The following is a 22949-nucleotide window of genomic DNA, read 5'->3' on the forward strand; positions in this document are numbered from 1 at the left end:
GCCATCAGGACCACATCATCTGCAAAAAAGCAGAGACCTAATCCTGCAGCCACCAAACCGGATCCCCTCAACGCCTTGACTGCGCCTAGAAATTCTGTCCATAAAAGTTATGAACAGAATCTGTGACATTAATGGTAACATGCGTCCAACCCTCAATGAAAACGTGTCTGAGTTACTGCCGGCAATACGGACTAAGCTCTGACACTGACCATGCAGGGAGCGGACGGCCACAATCAGACAGTCCGATACCCCATACTCTCTGAGCACTCCCCACAGGACTTCCCGAGGGACACGGTCGAATGCCTTCTCCAAGTCCACAAAGCACATGTAGACTTGTTGGGCAAACTCCCATGCACCCTCAAGGACCCTGCCGAGAGTATAGAGCTGGTCCACAGTTCCACGACCAGGACTAAAACCACACTGTTCCTCCTGAATCAGAGGTTCGGCTATCCGGCGTAGCCTCCTCTCCAGTACACCTGAATAAACCTTACCGGGAAGGCTGAGGAGTGTGATCCCACGACAGTTGGAACAAACCCTCCGGTTCTCCTTCTTATAGAGAGGAACCGCCACCCTGGTCAATGAAAGTGTTAGGAATGAATTACTCAACTTTTTAAAAAACAAACATGATTTTGTTATCAAACTGTTTAATACAATTATTTTATTAAGATTGACATTTAGTTATGTATTCAACAATGCGCCCAAAGTGATAAAATAATAATATGATTAGGGCCTAATAAGCAAACTATTTTGGCCCTAAATACAACATTTTCACAAGGGTGCTGGCATCTGAATTTATTCTCATTAAACTCTATCATACAAAACAACAACGTCCCTAATACGTTTATTGGAAAACAATGTCAAAAATAACTTTAGAAAATTATAATTTAAAAAAACATAAAAACATTTCAGTACCCGCCTATAAACACATGACACATCCGTCATGTGTAATCAACAAATAACAGTATGTTTGTTTGCAATTTATCCAAATATATACATTAAAACATATAAATACAAGTGTAACAAATATGCATTGACATACATTAGTGACATTTACTCCCTCTTAGAAACCAAAATATAGCATTTAGCATGAAAAAAAAGGTGATTTCCTTAACTTGTTATACCATCCCTGACTCATTTGATGGAAACAATAATGACGTGTTTCCACTCCAGTCCTGTGGGTGGCGGTAATTTGCATTACTTGTGCGTGTCACCACAGCGCCTACACCCAGAGTGCCCCAACTTTTACCACTGAGGGCAATAGGCTGACAAATGAAAGGACGCGGGGGTCATTTTGGTAGTTTTCACCTTCAAAAAAAAGGTACAATGTGAGGTAAAAAAGCTAGCACGATAACAGTAATATGCTAATATGCTAACAACAGCATGCTTCCAGTTAGTGTCAGTGAAATACCAACTTACATGACGCTGAGGTGCATGCCTATTGAATTAGCTTAAAAAGCTAGCATGCTAATGTTAGCATGCGAAAATGCTAACTGTAACATATGTCAAGTACCAAAATATGTTACTCTGAGGTGCACATCTGAAAAATGAGTTAACACGCATCAAGTAGCAAAATAGGATTTAGGTAAAAAGCTAGCATTCAAACGCTAGCATGCTAACAGGCAGCCTTTGTCAACTATACAGTATATTTGACGTGAAAAGGTGTATATCTGCAAAATTAGCAACACATCTATGATGCTAACAGTAATATGCTAACAAAAGCATGCTTACAGTTAGCATTAGTGAAATACAAAAATATATGACATTAAATGTGTGCCTGTTAAATTAGCTTAAAAAGCTAGCATGCTAACAGGCAGCCTTTGTCTAGTATACAGTATATTTGACGTAAAAAGGTGTATATCTGCAAAATTAGCAACACATCTATGATGCTAACAGTAATATGCTAACATGCTAACAAAAGCATGCTTACAGTTAGCATTAGTGAAATACAAAAATATATGACATTAAATGTGTGCCTGTTAAATTAGCTTAAAAAGCTAGCATGCAAATATTAGCATGCTAAACTACTAATGGTAACATGCGTCAATCACCAAAATATATTACTCTGAGGTACACATATGAAAAATTAGTTAAAATGCATCAAGTACCAAAATATGACTCAGGTGTACACCTACAAAATTAGCAAAAAAAGCTAGCATTCAAACGTTAGTATGCTAACAGGTAGCCTTTGTCAAGTATACAGTATAGTTGACGTAAAAGGTGGATACCTGCAAAATTAGCAAAACATCTATAATGCTAACAGTAATATGCTAACAATAACATGGTTACAGTTAGCACTGGTGGAATACAAAATATATGACATTAAATGTATGCCCGTTAAATTAGCTTAAAAAGATAGCATGCAAACATTAGCATGCTAAACTGCTAACAGTAACATGCGTCAAGCACCAAAAATATATTACTCTGAGATACACATATGAAAAATTAGTTGAAATGCTTAGCATGCATCAAGTACCAAAATATGACTTAGGTGTATACTTACAAAATTAGCAAGAAAAAGCTAGCATTCAAACGTTAGCATGCTAACAGGTAATCTTTATCAAGTATACAGTATAGTTGACGTAAAAGGTGGCTATTGGCAAAATTAGCAAAACATCTATAATGCTAACAGTAATATGCTAACAATAACATGGTCACAGTTAGCATTGGTGGAATACAAAATATATGACATTAAATGTATGCCCGTTAAATTAGCTTAAAAAGATAGCATGCAAACATTAGCATGCTAAACTGCTAACAGTAACATGCGTCAAGCACCAAAAATATATTACTCTGAGGTACACATATGAAAAATTAGTTGAAATGCTTAGCATGCATCAAGTACCAAAATATGACTCAGGTGTATCTTACAAAATTAGCAAGAAAAAGCTAGCATTCAAACGTTAGCATGCTAACAGGTAACCTTTGTCAAGTATACAGTATAGTTGACGTAAAAAGGTGGATATCTGCAAAATGAGCAAAACACCTACAATGCTATCAGTAATATGCCATCATGCTAACAATAGCACGCTTACAGTTAGCATTAGTGAAATACCAAAATATATGACACTGTGGTGTATGCCTGCTAAGTTAGCTTAAAAAGCTAGCATGCTAAAATGCAAACAATAAAATGCGTCAAGCACCAAAATATATTACTTTGAGATGCACATCTGAAAAATTACTTAATGTGCTTAGCACGGGTCAAGTACCAAAACCTGACTCGGGTGTATACCTACAAAATTAGCGGAAAAAGCTAGCATAATAACGTTAGCATTCGTCAAGTATATGGTTGACTAAAAAGGTGTATTTTTGCAAAACCATAGATTACTTATAAGTAGACGCAGCATTGGCTGCTGTGTCGCGAGAAATTGGGCCGCCATCTTGAAGTGGTGATGAGGAACCGGAAAGCAGCCTAACTGACAGTTGACAAAGCTGGTGTTCGGCGTTTTCCTGCTCAAATGAGCGGACTGTTGAAAATAGGAACCGGGGGCCATCACTTTTCACAAGTAAGATTTAACATTAACGTACTATTGGTTGTATTTTGTGAAAAGAATATTACCACAGAGTTGAGAAGGAGCAAAGTTCTTCAATAGTACCACCTTGCCAAGTACGTTTTTGTTTGTTCATGCCACATTTAGTGAGTTTTTGCCCTGTCCATAGTTTATTCTAAGTGTTAGCTTTTGTTTCCTGCCCTTAGTTATGCCTTCGCCTTGTGCGCCTTTTGTTTGTACCTATTTGATAGTCAAGATTAAATCATGTTCCTACCTTCAAGTCCTGTCCGGAATATTCCGTTTGCTTCCTGGGAGAACAATCCTCGCAGTAAGTTGCGAAAACCCCCACGTCCTGACACACAGTCTATAGCAGACCTGGGCAAATTAAGGCCCGGGGGCCACATGCGGCCCGTTAAGCTTTTCAATCTGGCCCGCCGGACATTCCCAAGTAATTTTTTTAGATGTTTAAGATGTAAAGTCTAGCTGCTATTTTGATGTGCACTCATGTTTTCTAATGACCGGAAGTCCTCAACTATACTAAGTCTTTCAATGGTTGGAATCTGTACTTTTGGATGATATACCAGTTACTATGGTCATCTAATTAGTTACAACAGTAATCTAATTAGTTACTATGGTCATCTAATTAGTTACTATGGTAATCTACGTCACAGCAGCTCAGACGAGGCACCAAGCAGCGTGGGCGGAAGGCGTATCCACAAACAGAAGGAGATTTTCACAATAAAAATCTAAAGCTAAGTGATATATCAGATGTATCAGACTGTAGGTGGGTTTATTTTGTACCCTTCGCGTTCATATTTCACTGTTTGTTGCATTTTTGTTGCGTTTCACTTGATTGTAAAATATGTCGATCGAAAGGGGGTGTGACGTTCATATTTTGTCAATATTCAGTGTTTTATCGTTCATAGAAAAATGTAAAATTCCATTACGATTTTTTAAGGCGGTCTGTCATAACGTTTTTAGCACTCAATCAGACATAATGAGGTTTTGTAATAGTGTTCCTAAAAATAAATAGCTGGCCCCCAGACACATTTTTCTCTCTAAATGTGGCCCCCCGAGTCAAAATAATAGCCCAGGCCTGGTCTATAGGTCCCTAAGATATATATATATATATCTAATGTATTCATACATTATGTAGGATATACACATGTGTATATATAACCTAATCATATTGTTTCTTCAACTTAAAAATAGCTGACCGTTTTCCCCCCCTTCTCTAGGATTATATTCCCAGTTTTGATCTCGGACCTCTGGTCACTTATAGCATATACTGTAACAGGCCTGTGCAATTATTTTGACTAGGGGGCCACATTTAGAGAGAAAAATGTGTCTGGGGGCCGGTTATTTATTTTTAGGAACACTAATACAAAACCTCACAATGTCTGATTGAATGCTAAAAACGTTCAATTAAAAAATATAATGGAATTTTACATTTTTCTGACTGAGAGCTTACTAAGGAGTGCTTATTGGACTCTGTTGCGCTGATATGCCTGGAGAAGAGGGGCGCATTTGAGAACGTGTCACACTCCCGACGGACTGTAACGAGGCGGATTGAGATCATCACTGGAAACTTGGAGCTTCAGCTGAAGAACAGAACGGCCGACTTTGACTGTTTTTTGCTGGCTTTGGATGAGAGCTGCGATGTACGTGACACCGCCCAGCTGCTCATCTTCTTACCTGGGGTAACTGCAGACTTTCAAATCACCAAGGAGCTGGCAGCCATGCAGTCAATTAAAGGGACAACCACAGGTAATGACTTGTTCACAAAGGTAAATGCGTGTTTGGACATGTTAGGACTGAAATAGGACAAGCTAGCAGGTGTGACAACAGATGGTTGGACAATTCTGACGGGGAAATATGTTGGACTTTTGTTTGTTGTATTGCAGTATTTTTATAAACTTGTTAAGTTGTTTTTCCTGGTTTGTGGAACAAAGTTAAAGTGTGAACAAGTTAAAAATAAATTGCAGTGATTCACTGATTGTTTTTGTTTTCTTATTTCAATTTCACATAGCCTAATATAAATATTTAAGGATTAAGAGTTTAAATAAAACCATCAAAAGCAATCTACTTTTGTATAAATTTAAGTTAGGTTAAATTATAATTTTTTTCATCTTACGGTATATCAGAAATAATGGGCAAAACTTAATAAAAATATTGTCGATGTGGCCCTTCTGCAGTGCTCGGGTTGCTCATGTGGCCACCGGTAAAACTTAATTGCCCACCCCTGCTTTAGAACTTTGTTGTGAAGATCTCCTTCCGTTGTCCGTGGAAACGCTTTCCGCCCACACTGCTTGGTGCCTCGTCTGAGCTGCTGTGACGTGGATTACCACATTAACTAATCAGATGACCATAGTAACTAATTAGATTACTGCAAAGTTCAAAAGCCAGCATCTGTGATGGTATGTGGGTGTATTAGTGCCCAAGGCACAGGTAACTTACACATCTGTGAAGGCACCATTAATGCTGAAAGGTACATACAGGTTTTGGGACAACATATACTGCCATCTAAGCGTCGTCTTTTTCATGGACGCCCCTGCTTATTTCAGCAAGACAATGCCAAGCCACATTCAGCACGTGTTACAATAGCGTGGCTTTGTAAAAAAAAGAGTGCAGGTACTTTCCAGGCCCGCCTGCAGTCCAGATATGTCTCCCATCGTAAATGCGTGGCGCATTATGAAGCGTAAAATACGACAGCGGAGACCCCGGACTGTTGAACGACTGAAGCTCTACATAAAACAAGAATGGGAAAGAATTCCACTTTCAAAGCTTCAACAATTAGTTTCCTCAGTTCCCAAACGTTTATTGAGTGTTGTTAAAATAAAAGGTGATGTAACACAATGGTGAACATGCCCTTTCCCAACTACTTTGGCCATGAAATTCTAAGTTAATTAATATTTGCAAAAAAAAAATAAAGTTTACGAGTTTGAACATCAAATATCTTGTCTTTGTAGTGCATTCAATTGAATATGGGTTGAAAAGGATTTGCAAATCAGTGTATTCCGTTTATATTTACATCTAACACAATTTCCCATCTCATATGGAAACGGGGTTTGTAATTAGATTACCATAGTAACTGGTATATCATCCAAAAGTGCAGATTCCAACCATTGAAAGACTTAGTATAGTTGAGGACTTACGGTCATTAGAAAATATGAGTGCACATCATAATGGCAGCTACACTTTACATCTTAAACATCTAAAACAATTATTTGGAAATGTCCGGAGGGCCAAATTGAAAAGCCGCATGTGGCCCCAGGGTCTTAATTTGCCCAGGTCCGGCATATAAGAATATTATATTACCGTTAAGCAAACTATGACTAATAAAACATGCCAAAACACGTGCCCATTATCATAGCTACATGTATGACACAAAAAACATGTGAAAATCTGTGGTATTCAGTGAGGTAAGATGAATTAAGTTCATTGCTCCTACCAAATTAATTGCACTGAGTGGAGCGGATCACCACTCCAAGATGGCGGCCCTGCGTCTCGTCAGCGCCAGTAGGCAGTAGCGCTCTGTCACGCCAAATTTCTTCCCCCCTACAAAAACCTTCCTCACGGAAGAAATTTGGCGTGACAGCCCCTCTAATACCTGAAGGACCCCAATGAGGGCGTGACAATACCAAGTTATATGACTCTAAAGGGTTACAGCTGCAAAATTAGCGAAGCAAAAATAGTTTGAAAGGTTAGCATGCTGGAATGCTAATATTATTTCCTCACCGTTAAGGGTTACACTTGCAAAATTAGGGAAGCAAAAATAGCTTGAATGGTTAGCATGTTGGAATGCTAATATTTTTTCCTCTCCGTTAAGGGTTACAGCTGCAAAATTAGCGAAGCAAAAACAGCTTGAAAGGTTAGCATGCTGGAATGCTAATATTTTTTCCTCACCGTTAAGGGTTACAGCTGCAAAATTAACGAAGCAAAAATAGCTTGAAAGGTTAGCATGCTGGAATTTTAATATTTTTTCCTCACCGTTAAGGGTTACTGCTGGAAAATTAGGGAAGCAAAAATACCTTGAAAGGTTAGCATGCTGGAATGGTAATATTTTTTCCTCACCGTTAAGGGTCACAGCTGCGAAATTAACAAAGCAAAAATAGCTTGAAAGGTTAGCATGCTGGAATGCTAATATTTTTTCCTCACCGTTAAGGGTTACAGCTGCAAAATTAACGAAGCAAAAATAGCTTGAAAGGTTAGCATGCTGGAATGCTAATTTTTTTTCCTCACCATTATTTTTCACCAATGACAATCAGCCAGTATATAATGCTTTTAAAACAGGCAGCTGTGTGGGCTGCTTTAAGGTCCTTCCACCCTCATTGAGGTCCTTCAAGCATTAGAGGGGCTGTCACGCCAAATTTCTTCCGTGGGGAAGAAATTTGGCGTGACAGAGCGCTACTGCCTATTGGCGCTGACGTGACGCAGGGCCGCCATCTTGGAGTGGTGATCCACTCCACTCAGTGCCAAATTTCTTTTGGGGGGAAGGTTTATGTAGGGGGGAAGAAATTTGGCGTGACAGCTCCATGCTGCGTCTACTTATAAGATGTCTATTTGCAAAACTAGCAGAAAAAGACAAACCAGCATGCTAATTGGAATGCTAGCAATTTTTGAAAAAAGGATCACCACTCCAAGATGGCGGCCTCGCGCCTCGTCAGCAGGCAGTAATGCTCGATGCTGCGTCTACTTATAATATGTCTATGTGCAAAACTAGCAAAAAAAGACAAACTAGCATGCTAATTGGAATGCTAACAATTTTTGAAAACAGGATCACCACTCCAAGATGGCGGCCTCGCGTCTCGTCAGCAGGCAGTAGCGCTCGATGCTGCATCTACTTATAAGATGTCTATGTGCAAAACTAGCAAAAAAAGACAAACTAGCATGCTAATTAGAATGCCAACAATTTTTGAAAAAAGAATCACCACTCCAAGATGGCGGCCTTGCGTCTCGTCAGCAGGCAGTAGCGCTCGATGCTGCGTCTACTTATAAGATGTTTATGTGCAAAACTAGCACAAAAAGACAAACTAGCATGCTAATTAGAATGCTAACAATTTTTGAAAAAAGTGAAGTGAATTATATTTATATAGCGCTTTTCTCTAGTGACTCAAAGCGCTTTACATAGTGAAACCCAATATCTAAGTTACATTTAAACCAGTGTGGGTGGCACTGGGAGCAGGTGGGTAAAGTGTCTTGCCCAAGGACACAACGGCAGTGACTAGGATGGCGGAAGCGGGAATCGAACCTGCAACCCCTCAAGTTGCTGGCCCGGCCACTCTACCAACCAAGCTATGCTAGGATCACCACTCCAAGATGGCGGCCTCACGTCTCGTCAGCAGGCAGTAGCGCTCGATGCTGCGTCTACTTATAAGATGTTTATGTGCAAAACTAGCAAAAAAAGACAAACTAGCATGCTAATTAGAATGCTAACAATTTTTGAAAAAATGTGCCGCACTTTGGACGCCCATGTTCTACAGCACGGTGATCTCGCTGGGCGGCAGAGTGAGCCTCTTCTCTCGCAGCAGCATCATGTTTTCCACATGCATGGCGATGACTCGACACAGCTCCAGGCCCTGCGGACAGACGCCGACGGATTAAAAAGGTCACGTGCGAGTCCCGACCGTATTCCGCGGACGCTACCTGCTCCAGCTGCAGCTGAACCAGCCGCTGCGCGTCCATGTCGCCCAGGGCGAGGTCGACGTACGGGTAGCTGGCCCCGGCCGAGGGCCTCTGGGTGCGGCTGGCCTGCACCTCCGCCAGGGGGACCGCCGCCATCGCCTCCTGTGACACGGGGCGACGCCGCTTCAGCTACGTACAGTTCAACGGACGCGGTGTGGTGCGAGTGCGGCCTCACGTGCGTGCTCTGGTGCAGGAAGTGGAGGCCGTTTTGATTGACGGCGACGATGCAGGGGGCGTAGAAGGAGGTGGAGCTGCTGCTGTGGGTGTAGAAGAACGACGAGCCGAACATGGGGAAGGCGCTGACCAGACCTACACACACAAACACGTCAAAGTGAACAGAGTTGGGGGGAATCAAACCTTGTTAGTACGGTGGACAGTATCCTTGCCTATCATGCAGAAGACCGGGGTTCGATTTCCCGACGGGGAGTATTTTACCTGTTGGTTTAGTGTTTAGGGCTCGGCGCAATCACCGCCGCGGCCCGTGTTCGATTCCCGGTCAGTGAGGAGTAGTGAATTGAATTATATTTATATAGCGCTTTTTCTCTAGTGACTCAAATAGCTTTACATAGTGAAACCCAATATCTAATGTTTACATTTAAACCAGTGTGGGTGGCACTGGGAGCAACGGCAGTGACTAGGATGGCGGAAGATGGGATCGAACCTGCAACCCTCAAGTTGCTGGCATGGCCACTCTACCAACCGAGCTATACCGCCCCCGGTCAGGGAACTCAATTTTTACCATGAAATGATTAACGTGGACCCCGACTTAAAGTCCTACTGAAACCCACTACTACCAACCAGGCAGTCTGATAGTTTATATATCAATGATGAAATATTAACATTGCAACACATGCCAATACGGCCTTTTAAGTTTACTAAATTGCAATTTTAAATTTCCAGGGACTTTTTTCCTGACAACGTCGCGTAATGATGCCGTGTACGCGTGACGTCACGGGCTGGTATGAATATGAGCGCTGCACACACACACAGCTCAAAGTCGTCTGCTTTAACGGCATAATTACACAGTATTTTGGACATCTGTGTTGCTGAATCTTTTACAATTTGTTCAATTAATATTGAAGAAGTCAAAGTAGAACGATGGAGTTGGGAAGCTTTAGCCTTTAGCCACACAAACACACGGTGATTCCTTGTTTAAAATTCACGGAGTTGAAACTTTACTATGGATCACAGCGGACATGGATCCCTACCACTTGTCAACCAGCAGGTTTTGGTGAGAAAATTGTGGTTAAAAAGTCGCCACTTACCAGATATCAACTGAGCTTGTTGCTCCCGTACAGCTGCCGTCGAGACACTGCGCGGTATAGCTCGGTTGGTAGAGTGGCCGTGCCAGCAACTTGAGGGTTGCAGGTTCGATTCCCGCTTCCGCCATCCTAGTTACTGCCGTTGTGTCCTTGGGCAAGACACCTTACCCACCTGCTCCCAGTGTCACCCAGACTGGTTTAAATGTAACTTAGATATTGGCTTTCACTATGTAAAGCGCTTTGAGTCACTAGAGAAAAGCGCTATATAAATATAATTCACTTCACAACACCAGGCCGGCCGTGGACGTACACTTCCGACTATCAGGTACTGTTAAACTCACTAAAACACTAGCAACACAATAGAAAGATAAGGGATTTCCAAGAATTATCCTAGTAAATGTCTCTAAAAACATATAAATACGTCTCAATGCAACACGATTAAATCGCGTTTTTTTTTTTTCTTTTTCTAGTCCGTCGCTATCAATATCCTCAAACACGAATCTTTCATCGTCGCTCAAATTAATGGGGAAATTGTAATTTTCTTGGTTCGAATAGCTGTTTTTGTTGGAGGCCCCCATTAAAATCAATGTGAATACATGAGGAGCCATCAACATGTGACGTCATCGTATGCGACTTCTGGTAGAGGCAGGGCTTTTCTCCAGTTGCGAACTTTATCATCGATGTTCTCTACTAAATCCTTTCAGCAAAAATATGGCAATATCACGAAATGATCAAGTATGACGCATAGAATGGACCTGCTATCCCCGTTTAAATAAGAAAATCTCATTTCAGTAGGAAAACTTATTTGAGTGTTACCGTTTAGTGGTCAATTTTCTAGTGACTCAAAGCACTTTTACATAGTGAAACCCAATATCTAAATTTCCGTATTTCCTTGAATTGCCACCAGGGCGCTAATTATTAATTTAAAACCTCTTCTCACTCCTGCGCTTACCAAAGGCATGCGGTAAAAGTAAGCATGCGCTAATTAATTTAAAAACCTCTTCTCACTCCGGCACTTACTAAAGGTATGCAGTAAAAAATTGAGTGTGATGTAAGCTTGGACCTTAAAGGGGAACATTATCACATTTTCAGAAGGGTTAAAACCAATGAAAATCAGTTCCCAGTGGCTTATTTTATTTTTTGAAGTTTTTTGCAAAATTTTACCCATCCCGGAATATCCCTAAAGAAAGCTTTAAAGTGCTTGATTTTCGCTATTTGCCTAAGCCACTGTCCATTTCCCTGTGACGTCACATAGCGATTCCAATACAAACAATGGCGAACGGCACAGCAAGATATAGCGACATTAGCTCGGATTCAGCCTCGGATTTTAGCGGCTTAAGCGATTCAACAGATTACGCATGTATTGAAACAGATGGTTGGAGTATGGAGGCAGATAGCGAAAACGAAATTGAAGAAGAAACTGAAGCTATTGAGCGAATAGCTATTGACGACTTTCGGCCATGCATGTCTGTCTTAGCATCGCCGGTAAAATGTGCAGACCAACCGATCAGGACTTTCGCATTGACATTGGATCAACTTAAATCCGTCGATTAGTAAGTGTTTGTTTCGCATTAAATGTGGGTGGAAGGAAACGCTGGATGTAAATATAGTTTCAAATGTACATACAGCTAGCCTAAATAGCATGTTAGCATCGATTAGCCGGCAGTCATGCCGCGACCAAATATGTCTGATTAGCACATAAGTCAATAAAATCAACAACACTCACCTTCGTGATCTCGTTGACTTTATTGTTGGGAATGCATCTGCTTTAAGTGTCGCATGATATCCACACATTCTTGCCATCTCTGTGCCATCTCTGTCGTAGCATTGCCGGTAAAAACCAAACGAGGGACTTTCGCATCTCTTGACACTGGAGCAACTTAAATCCGTCGATTGGTAAGTGTTTGTTTGGCATTAAATGTGGGTGGAAGGAAACGCTGGATGTAAATATAGTTTCAAATGTACATACAGCTAGCCTAAATAGCATGTTAGCATCGATTAGCTGGCAGTCATGCCGCGACCAAATATGTCTGATTAGCACATAAGTCAATAAAATCAACAACACTCACCTTTGTGATTTCGTTGACTTTATCGTTGGGAATGCATCTGCTTTGACTGTCGCAGGCTATCCAGACATTTTTGCCATCTCTGTGCCATCTCTGTCGTAGCATCGCCGGTAAAAACCAAAAGAGGGACTTTCGCATCTCTTGACACTGGAGCAACTTAAATCCGTCGATTGGTAAGTGTTTGTTTGGCATTAAATGTGGATGGAGGGAAAGGCTGGATGTAAATATAGCTACAAAGGAGGCATAATGCTGCAATATGTACACAGCTAGCCTAAATAGCATGTTAGCATCGATTAGCATGCCGTGCTAATCGATGCACATTTTATGTAAATCAACTTGAATCTGTCCCTGATCGTGTTGTTACACCCTCCGACAACACACCGACGAGGCATGATGTCTCCAAGGTATCGGAAAATAGTCGAAAAAACGGAAAATAACAGAGCTGATTTGACTCGATGCGTCTGATGTGGTAGGGAAAAATGGCGTTAGAGTACCGATGTGACGTCACGTTCTGACGTCGTCGCACAGAAAGGGATAAACAGAAACGCGTTTAATTCGCCAAAATTCACCCATTTAGAGTTCGGAAATCGGTTCAAAAAATATATGGTCTTTTTTCTGCAACATCAAGGTATATATTGACGCTTACATAGGTCTGGTGATAATGTTCCCCTTTAAATCCTACTGAATAGCTCTTAAACTTCTTCCCTTTATGCGATTTCAAATTACCGGTATTGAAATCAGCCTCCTCCGTTTTGTAATAAATCAGAAATATCAAGCAGAGGAAATGAATGTGGAGTAATTGTTTGACATTTTTCCCATCATGCACTGTAATGGATTTACAGTAAATATGTGTGATTTAGATTTTTTTTAATGATGTTTGGACTTTAATAATAGCCACAATGTTCAGTGACCATGTGTGTTGACCTTTAAGTTAGTTGCAATTTTTTTTGCACCATGACTAGGGAAGGTTGTTTGGATTGTGTCATAAGTAAATGCTGTGCTGATTGTAAAAGTACACACAGGGGTCATTGACCAGAATTACTCAAATTAAAAAGGCCAAATGGTCGGTAAAAACATTTTTTGTAAATATACTGTTAGCATAACAAGGCTAGTGTCGCTAATGTTTGTGATCTCCTGTCCTACTCCTTCACGTAACATTACTATGTGCAGCGATGTAATGGTATGAACATTTCAAATCACTGTCATCGTTATTTCACGGTCATCGTAACCTGCTCAGTGGCCTAGTGGTTAGGGTGTCCGCCCTGAGATCGGTAGGTCGTGAGTTCAAACCCCGGCCGAGTCATACCAAAGACTATAAAAATGGGACCCATTACCTCCCTGCTTGGTACTCAGCATCAAGGGTTGGAATTGGAGGTTAAATCACCAAAAATGATTCCTGGGCGCGGCCACCGCTGCTGCTCAGTGCTCCCCTCACCTCCCAAGGGTGAACAAGGGGATGGGTCAAATGCAAAGGACAAATTTGACCAATGTTCAGTGACCATGTGTGTTGACTTTTATGTTAGTTGCAATTTTTTTGTTGCACCATGACTAGGGAAGGTTGTTTGGATTGTTTCATAAATAAATGCTGTGCTGCTTGAAAAAGTACACTCAGGGGTCATTGACCAGAATTACTCAAATTAAAAAGGCCAAATGGTCGGTAAAAACATTTTTTAAATATAATGTTAGCAAAACAAGGCTAATGTTGCTATTGTTTGTGATCTCGTGTTCCTACTCCTTCACGTAACATTATTATGTGCAGCGATGTAATGGTATGAAAATTTCAAATCAATCATCGTAACCTGCTCAGTGGCCTTGTGGTTAGGGTGTCCGCTCTGAGATCGGTAGGTCGTGAGTTCAAACCCCGGCCGAGTCATACCAAAGACTATAAAAATGGGACCCATTACCTCCCTGCTTTGTACTTAGCATCAAGGGTTGGAATAGGGGGTTAAATCACCAAAAATGATTCCTGGGCGCGGCCACCGCTGCTGCTCAGTGCTCCCCTCACCTCCCAGGGGGTGAACAAGGGGATGGGTCAAATGCAAAGGACAAATTTCACCAATGTTCAGTGACCATGTGTGTTGACTTTTATGATAGTTGCAATTTTTTTTTGCACCATGACTAGGGAAGGTTGTTTGGATTGTGTCATAAATAAATGCTGTGCTGATTGAAAAAGTACACTCAGGGGTCATTGACCAGAATTACTCAAATTAAAAAGGCCAAATGGTCGGTAAAACCATTTTTTAAATATAATGTTAGCAAAACAAGGCTAATGTTGCTAATGTTTGTGATCTCGTGTTCCTACTCCTTCACGTAACATTATTATGTGCAGCGATGTAATGGTATGAAAATTTCAAATCAATCATCGTAACCTGCTCAGTGGCCTTGTGGTTAGGGTGTCCGCCCTGAGATCGGTAGGTCGTGAGTTCAAACCCCGGCCGAGTCATACCAAAGACCATAAAAATGGGACCTATTACCTCCCTGCTTGGTACTCAGCATCAAGGGTTGGAATAGGGGGTTAAATCACCAAAAATGATTCCTGGGCGCGGCCACCGCTGCTGCTCAGTGCTCCCCTCACCTCCCAGGGGGTGAACAAGGGGATGGGTCAAATGCAAAGGACAAATTTCACCAAACCTAGTGTGGTGAAACTTTCTACCTGTTGTCTTGAGCCTCTCAGCTGCATTCAGGCGGAAGGCAGGGTACACCCTGAACAAGCCGCCACCTCACCGCAGGGTCAACACAGATAGACAGACAACATTCACACACTAGGGGCAATTTAGTGTTGCCAATCAACCTATACCCAGGTGCAAGTCTTTGGAGGTGGTAGGAAGCCGGACTACTCGGAGGGAACCCACGCAGTCACGGGGAGAACATGCAGACTCCACACAGAAAGATCCCATGTCCGGGATTGAACTCAGGACCTTCGTATTGTGAGGCACATGCACTAACCCCTCCTCCACCGTGCTGCCCATTAGGTACATATGTTATAGTTGATAATGCCCATCCATCCATTTACTACCGCTTATTCCCTTTTGGGGCGGAGGGGGGCGCTGGCGCCTATCTCAGCTACAATCGGGCGGAAGGCGGGGTACACCCTGGACAAGTCGCCAACTCATCGCAGTAGTTGATAATGCTTTTAGTCTATTTTATACTATTTTTTCCATCATTTGTAACTGAGCTACTGTGTGGAACACTTTCCCTTGTGGATCATTAAAGTTAGTCTAAGTCTAAGTCTTACTAAAAACAATCAAAGCTTGATTTAGCAACAGTACACTATAGTATTATAAAAAAAAATACTATAATATACGACGGGCCACATTGGCCGTGACGGATCTCACCCATAAACTGTGCGCGGGCCTGGTGTGGACTCAAGGTCTGCACTTGCTGCATGTGCTGCGTCGCCATGGCAACCCACTGCTGGGGCGGCTGCCTTTTGAAGAGAGGCGCGGGGATGTACTCCGACAGCTCGTGTCTGGAGGAGGAGAGATCACACGCTTACATCCACGCTTTCTCCAGCGGGCGGCGAGCTGAGCCGCTCTGCTGACACTTTTACGAGAGAGAGAGGGAGCACAACTATATGAGGGGCCGTTAGGGACATTATTCAGAATGAGCTCTTACATACACTACTGAAACGCTCTCACATAAACAACTGAAATGTGTTTCTCTCACACACACTACTGAAACACTCTTAAACACACCACTGAAACGCTCTCACATAAACAACTGAAATGTGTTTCTCTCACACACACTACTGAAACACTCTTAAACACACTACTGAAACGCTCTCACATAAACAACTGAAATGTGTTTCTCTCACACACACTACTGAAACACTCTTAAACACACTACTGAAACGCTCTCACTTAAACAACTGAAATGTGTTTCTCTCACACACACTACTGAAACACTCTTAAACACACTACTGAAACGCTCTCACATAAACAACTGAAATGTGTTTCTCTCACACACACTACTGAAACACTCTTAAACACACTACAGAAACGCTCTCACATAAACAACTGAAATGTGTTTCTCTCACACACACTACTGAAACACTCTTATACACTCTACTGAAATGCTCTCACATACACTACTGAAAAGCTCTCACATACACTATTGAAAAGCTCTCACATACACTACTACTACTATTTCAGTAGTCTATTTGAGAGCATTTCAGTAGTGTATGTGAGAGCATTTAAAGCTTGAACGCATCATAATACACATGTACGCATAATAATAATCCCCTCGATTCCCCCCCAAAAATGGATTAACTCGCCGGAATATAAAGACAATAATACATCCAGCCATAAACCTGGATGCATATGTAAAAGTGCAACATATTTATCTGTACAGTAATCTAATTATTTATATCTGCACCTTTATTGCTCTTTTATCCTGCACTACCATGAGCTAATGCAACGGAATTTCGTTCTTATCTGTACTGTAAAGTTCAAATTTGAATGACAATAAAAAGGAAGTCTAAGTCTCATATATATATGTATTTATATATATGTTTATAACATACATATATATTTATATATATATATTTTTAATTTATATTGATGTCAAACTCCTTTTCATTGAGGGCCACATGGCCGTTATGGCTGCCATCAGAGGACCGTTTCCAACAGCGAATTATCTATAAATTTGCTTCTGGATTTCATTACTAATTATATAATTAATATTAATTATTAATATTTACAACATTTAACGGTAAATGGAAAAAAATACCACTGTTGTCCATCTTTGTCAGTCCGCAGATTTTCTCTATGGATGGTTTGTATATAAAAATCACTTCTTGGTCTGGTTCCCCCTTATTTATGTAATTTTATGTATAGAGACTCCAGTCGTTACAGTTTTAAGGTCACCGGAATACCTAGAGTCAACACAAAAATTTAAAAAAATATAAATAAATAAACGAATAAACTTGAACTTGAAACAAAAGGATCTGCGGTTACCTGAACTCATCACTTAGGGGGGATTTCAGGCAATTTTAAAGGATGGAGAAACGGTTTCTAGTGTGCACTGTACTTGTTTTTAAATTGTTTTAATTGAAACATTTTATGTTTTACCTATGCCATGTTTTTATTTTTATGTTGTGAGTGATTTGTACTTTTAACTGTAGTTTGTGACTGCTCCTGATCTTGTTGTTGTATGTATTTAAGGAAGCTGTTTTTCCTGCCCTCTTGAGCAGGTCTCTTTTGTAAAAGAGATATTAATCTTAATTTTTTTTTTTTTTAACCTGATTAAATACAGGAAAAAATTAAACTGAATTAATGGCGCTGACAAGTATGGAAGAATCGACGAAGCAAGCTTTGGACACTGCTTGCCGAGATTTAATATTTTTTTTTTTTTTAAGAAATGTTCCTATTTAAGAGCTACTCACCTGTTTTCAGTCATTGACTTTTAAATTATAATCTTAACTTTAGCATTATTAATTAGATTTTGTAATTTTAATTTGGTTTTCCACACATCGAAAATCTTGTTTAAAGATTCATCCCAAGGAATTCAATGGACAAATAAATGTACTGTTTTTTAGTATTTTTTCCCCTTACAATGCAGTCTTTTTTTCTTATATTTTCTCAGCTCTGTTATGCAGTGTACCACAACAAGTTTTAATTGTGATGAGACCAGACTTTTCTGGAAAACGATGCCAGAGCGGACTTTTTCCTCAGTTCGTTCCTGATGTTAATGTGGGTGGATTTTACTTCATGAAATATGCCAGTTAAAGTTAGGAATTTGGGTGATTTCTGATTGTTTGTGAGGGCACCAAATGAACTTCTGCTTGTGTTGTTTTATATACAGTACTGTATAGCATTTTATATTGTGTTCAAAGTGTACCAACCTTCACTAAAATATGGCTAGAACTCATAATTCATATTTACATTGTTTCCTATGGAGAAATTTGCTTCGCTATACAAACTTTTTCGAACTAACAAACCCAGTTCTAGAACCAACGGAGTTCCTAAATCGAGGTTCCACTGTATCTATGACGTTTTCCTTACATGCTGGGGATGAAGAGCAGGTCTTTGGCTGGGTGCTGCAAGGCGGCCTAGCTTGGAGACCTGATGCAGCTGTTGGTTGCTCAGTGTAGCACAACAAGTTTTAATTGTGATGAGACCAGACTTTTCTGGAAAACGATGCCAGAGTAGACTTTCTCCTCAGTTCGTTGCTGATGTTCATGTGGGTGGATTTTACTTCATGAAATATGCCAGTTAAAGTTATGATTTTGGGTGATTTCTGATCGTTTGTGAGGGCACCAAAGGGACTTCTGCTTGTGTTGTTTTATATACAGTACTGTATACCACTTTACATTGTGTTCAAAGTGTACAAACCTTTACTAAAATACGGCTGGAACGCATAATTCATATTTATATTGTTTCCTATGGAGAAATTTGCTTCGCAATATACATTTTTTTCGAACTAACAAACCCAGTTCTAGAACCATGGGAGTTCCTAAATCGAGGTTCCACTGTATCTATGACGTTTTCCGTACATGCTGGGGATGAAGAGCAGGTCTTTGGCTGGGTGCTGCAAGGCGGCCTAGCTTGGAGACCTGATGCAGCTGTTGGTTGCTCAGTGTACCACAACAAGTTTTAATTGTGATGAGACCAGAATTTTCTGGAAAACGATGCCAGAGCAGACTTTCTCCTCAGTTCGTTGCTGATGTTCATGTGGGTGGATTTTACTTCATGAAATATGCCAGTTAAAGTTATGAATTTGGGTGATTTCTGATCGTTTGTAAGGGCTCCAAAGGGACTTCTGCTTGTGTTGTTTTATATACAGTACTCTATACCACTTTACATTGTGTTCAAAGTGTACAAACCTTGACTAAAATATGGATGGAACCCATAATTCATATTTACATTGTTTCCTATGGAGAAATTTGCTTCGCTATGCAAACTTTTTTCGAACTAACGGACCCAGTTTTAGAACCAAGGGAGTTCCTAAATCGAGGTCCCACTATATCTGCGAGGTTTTCCTTACATGCTGGGGATGAAGAGCAGGTCTTCGGCTCGGTGTTGCAAGGCGGCCAGCTTGGAGACCTGGTGCAGCTGTTGGTCGCTCACCGCTCCGGTTGGGAGAATGTTCAGGAGACCTTTGCGGTAGTCCGGCAGGATCTGAAACCGCACAGAAGAGAAGAGACCAGGTTTTTCCATGGAAGTTTTCTGACAAGCGAGCCGGTGAGGCGCCACCTGATTGTAGTGCATGGCCACGTAAAGCTCGCTGTCGAACTTGAGAGGCTGGGTCCAGACCACCCGTCGGAACCAAAAGCTGTAGTTGTTGTCCACGACCTCGGCCTCTGAGGCGACGTCCAGGATGTACTCGTGTTTGTTGAGCGGCCGCACGTTCTGACCTGGACACACAGTGGACCGATATTGGCACCTTCGGTGTCGGCCTGTGCCCATATTGATCCGATATGATATCAGCGGGAATCATACATACTGTTATTATTTTGTAGCGTGGAAAACAACAGTAGGTATGAAAAACACTAAACTATTTAATATTAACTGTTTGGAATGGACTTAGGCTGTCTGTAGGTTGAAGTGGATATGGTAAATGTTCCTTTGGTGATACCTAATGGCTGCAAGACTTCATGAAGTTAAGTTCTTGGTGCAGTAAATTGAATGGTGCGGACACGTTTGTAACTGGATATTTTCTAATAGGCCTTGGAGACTTTGAGTGTGTAAATATTAGGCAACTATGGATGATACCTGTTTATATTGACAAACGTGCTGTTTTACACTGCAATATTGTTCAGTTAAGTATTACGTATGCCTCGTGTCAGAATAATTGTATCTAACTTATCACAAAACTTTGTGTTTCAATGAGTTCCCGGCGAGCAGAAAAAAGCTGTCTTTGATGTTACCAATCAAAAGGCTTGTAAAACTCCACTGTGTACGATGGGAAGCGACATGAAGGTGTCGGTTGTTTTGATCCGTTGTATTCCACAGGAAGATTTTGTCTCGACCCGAGATCGACAAAGCGGAGAGGAAGCAGGACCTGACCCCCCTGCAGAAACTTTTCTTTGAACTGTTTTGTAACCAAAGGCGACGGCTGTTTTGCGACATCCCCTTCCTTTAGAAACTGCTGTGTTGCCATGTAATCAGGGTAAGTCCAAATAAAAGAGCAGGCGTGCAACCTTTCGGGGTGGAAGACTGTACGAAGAGTACAGCCCAGACGTTTCTCCTCAATGAGCTAAATTTAAATCCGTCTCTGTTTAATTCCTTGCTTCTTTTCTGTTTAATGGATGTCATCAGTGTTTGAACCTGACATCTAGCTTGTGTGCTTAGCTGTTGTGTAGCTAGCAGCCTATAGCCTGGCATGTTTACCGTTTGTAAATGACTTAAGTAAAATGGCAGAAAGTGTGCGTATTGGAAGACATTTAGATATTAACTGGCTGTCCAGCTTTGCACAAGTAAACATTGCAAGACTGCTTGTATCGCACATTTTACATGCAAGCCCACATAATGCGATGTTTGTTTTGTTTTGCTGAAATCGGTCCGATATCAATATTGGATCGGGACACCATAATCTTTGTGCTACTATTGAGAACCTTAGTTTCCCTGAAGGCACACGCCTAGCTGATCAATAGAGTCTTACCTGGTCTAAAAACAATCCAATGTAGGTCAATACACGCTAAACTTCCTTCACATCAACTTATGTTGTAGGTGGGAAAGTCGAATTAGTCGAGTATTTGTTACAGGGGTGTCCAAACTTATCCCACTGAGGGCTGCATGCTGAAAAATGAAAGAATGCGGTGGGCATTCTGGTTTGCTTTCCTCCATCCATCCATTTTCTACCGCTTATTCCCTTGGGATCGCTGGAGCCTATCTCAACTACAATCGGGCGGAAGGCGGTGTACACCCTGGACAAGTCACCACCTCATCACAGGGCGGTTTGCCTTCCTTTTCAAAACCAATACAACATTTATTGTCAAAATTAAAGCTCCTATTAATTTGGGTGAATGTAAAAGGAGCCAAAAAAACTATGTCATTTATCAATTTTATTTTTTATGTCCAATGCTTAAATATCTATAAATTAACTTCAGATCTATCCGTTGACATGTCGTTTGAATTATTTTGAATTATTTTGTACTCTTTTTTTAATTTATTTTTATTTTTTTTAAATAAAGAAATGCCTGTTTTTTGTATGGCAAAACAGCACAATATGCAACATGTTCCCCAAAACATTTTTCAAAATGGAATATTTCATCTGAAGTAATCATTGCTTTGGGTACTGTAGCTAAATAATTCATAGCAACATTGATTTTGATTCCTTATTATTTTTTGAACATCCATCCATCCATCTATTTTCTACTGCTTGTCCCTTTAGAGGTCGCGGGGGGTATTGGAGCCTATCTCAGCTGCATTCGCCCGGAAGGCTGGGTACAACCTGAGAGTTAAAAAAAAATAATCAGGGCGACGGTTATATACAACCCCCTCTCCTCTTAGAAACAGCTGTTGCTATGTAATTCAGGGAAAGTCCAAATAAAAGAGGTGGGCTTAGAATTCTCTTGCCAGAGCGCGGTGGAAGACTGTACAAAGAGTACAGCCCAGACGTTTCTCCTCATTGAGCGAAATTGAATCCTGTCTCTGTTTAATTCCTTGCTTCTTGTCTGTTTAATAGATGTCATCTGTGTTTGAGCAACGAATGGAACAACATATTTTTTTAGATTAATTTCTTTACAAGTCCTGTGGCCATATTTCATCCCACTAACCTTAAAAATTAACATTTTGTTGCATGATTTCATCGTCAAAGGCAATAAAACGACCCACAATTAGTCCCAGGTGGGGTTGCTTATATATAAATAATGAGGTTTAGGCTACAAATGGCACTTTGGTCACCCCTTGCCGTACACATTTTGAGCCTTTCCCGACAAAACTGGCCTCACCGATGTAGTAAATGGCCTTTAAACGCACCTCTGCCGGTCACTAAAAATATGGCGTATTCCTCGATGGCCTCCAGTCTGTGTAAGCCCATCTCGTAACACAGTTCCTCGATCACCTCCAGGGAGACCTTGACGAAAGCAACAAAACATCAACTGGCTGCTTCCCTCCCTCGCCGCGAGGAGGAAGTGACTGGCCACTTACGGTGCAGGTTTTGATTTTCACGTGGCGTTCAATGCCTCCCGGGAAGAGGAAGAGCTGACGCTTGGAGCTTCTCCCCGACTGAGGAAGTGCACAGGGATTGTAGTTCATTTTAACGAAGGCGAAGTAAACTAAACTAAACTCACCAGCATGGCTTTGAGCTCCATGTTGTTGGGTGGAATGGTGCGGCCGCCATGTTGGAACGTCTTCTTCAGGTTCTGCTCACACGCTTTGGCGATACCTACAGGACAGAATCACATGACCATGATGGCAACCGGAATAAAGTCTATGAACCAATGATGATAACGTTGTGATGAAATTCGCAGTCTCCTCCCATTTATTGACTTTTATAACATTAAA

The 22949-nt window shown here is 41.1% G+C and overlaps 1 protein-coding gene across 1 annotated transcript in view; it reads right to left on the reverse strand.

Annotated features, from left to right (window-relative positions):
* Positions 1-8482: 8482 nt before the first annotated feature.
* myo15ab (myosin XVAb) overlaps positions 8483-22949 on the reverse strand; it is a 133816-nt gene continuing 119349 nt past the window's right edge. The window contains 9 exon segments of the mRNA XM_061914014.1: positions 8483-9067; positions 9135-9275; positions 9349-9482; positions 15837-15970; positions 19486-19619; positions 19695-19855; positions 22422-22518; positions 22593-22670; positions 22736-22830. Coding sequence (XP_061769998.1) covers positions 8966-9067; positions 9135-9275; positions 9349-9482; positions 15837-15970; positions 19486-19619; positions 19695-19855; positions 22422-22518; positions 22593-22670; positions 22736-22830 — 1076 coding nt within the window. The 3' untranslated portion in view covers positions 8483-8965.

This window comes from Nerophis ophidion, linkage group LG01 (assembly GCF_033978795.1).
Source record: "Nerophis ophidion isolate RoL-2023_Sa linkage group LG01, RoL_Noph_v1.0, whole genome shotgun sequence".
NCBI classification, from domain to species: Eukaryota; Metazoa; Chordata; class Actinopteri; order Syngnathiformes; family Syngnathidae; genus Nerophis; species Nerophis ophidion.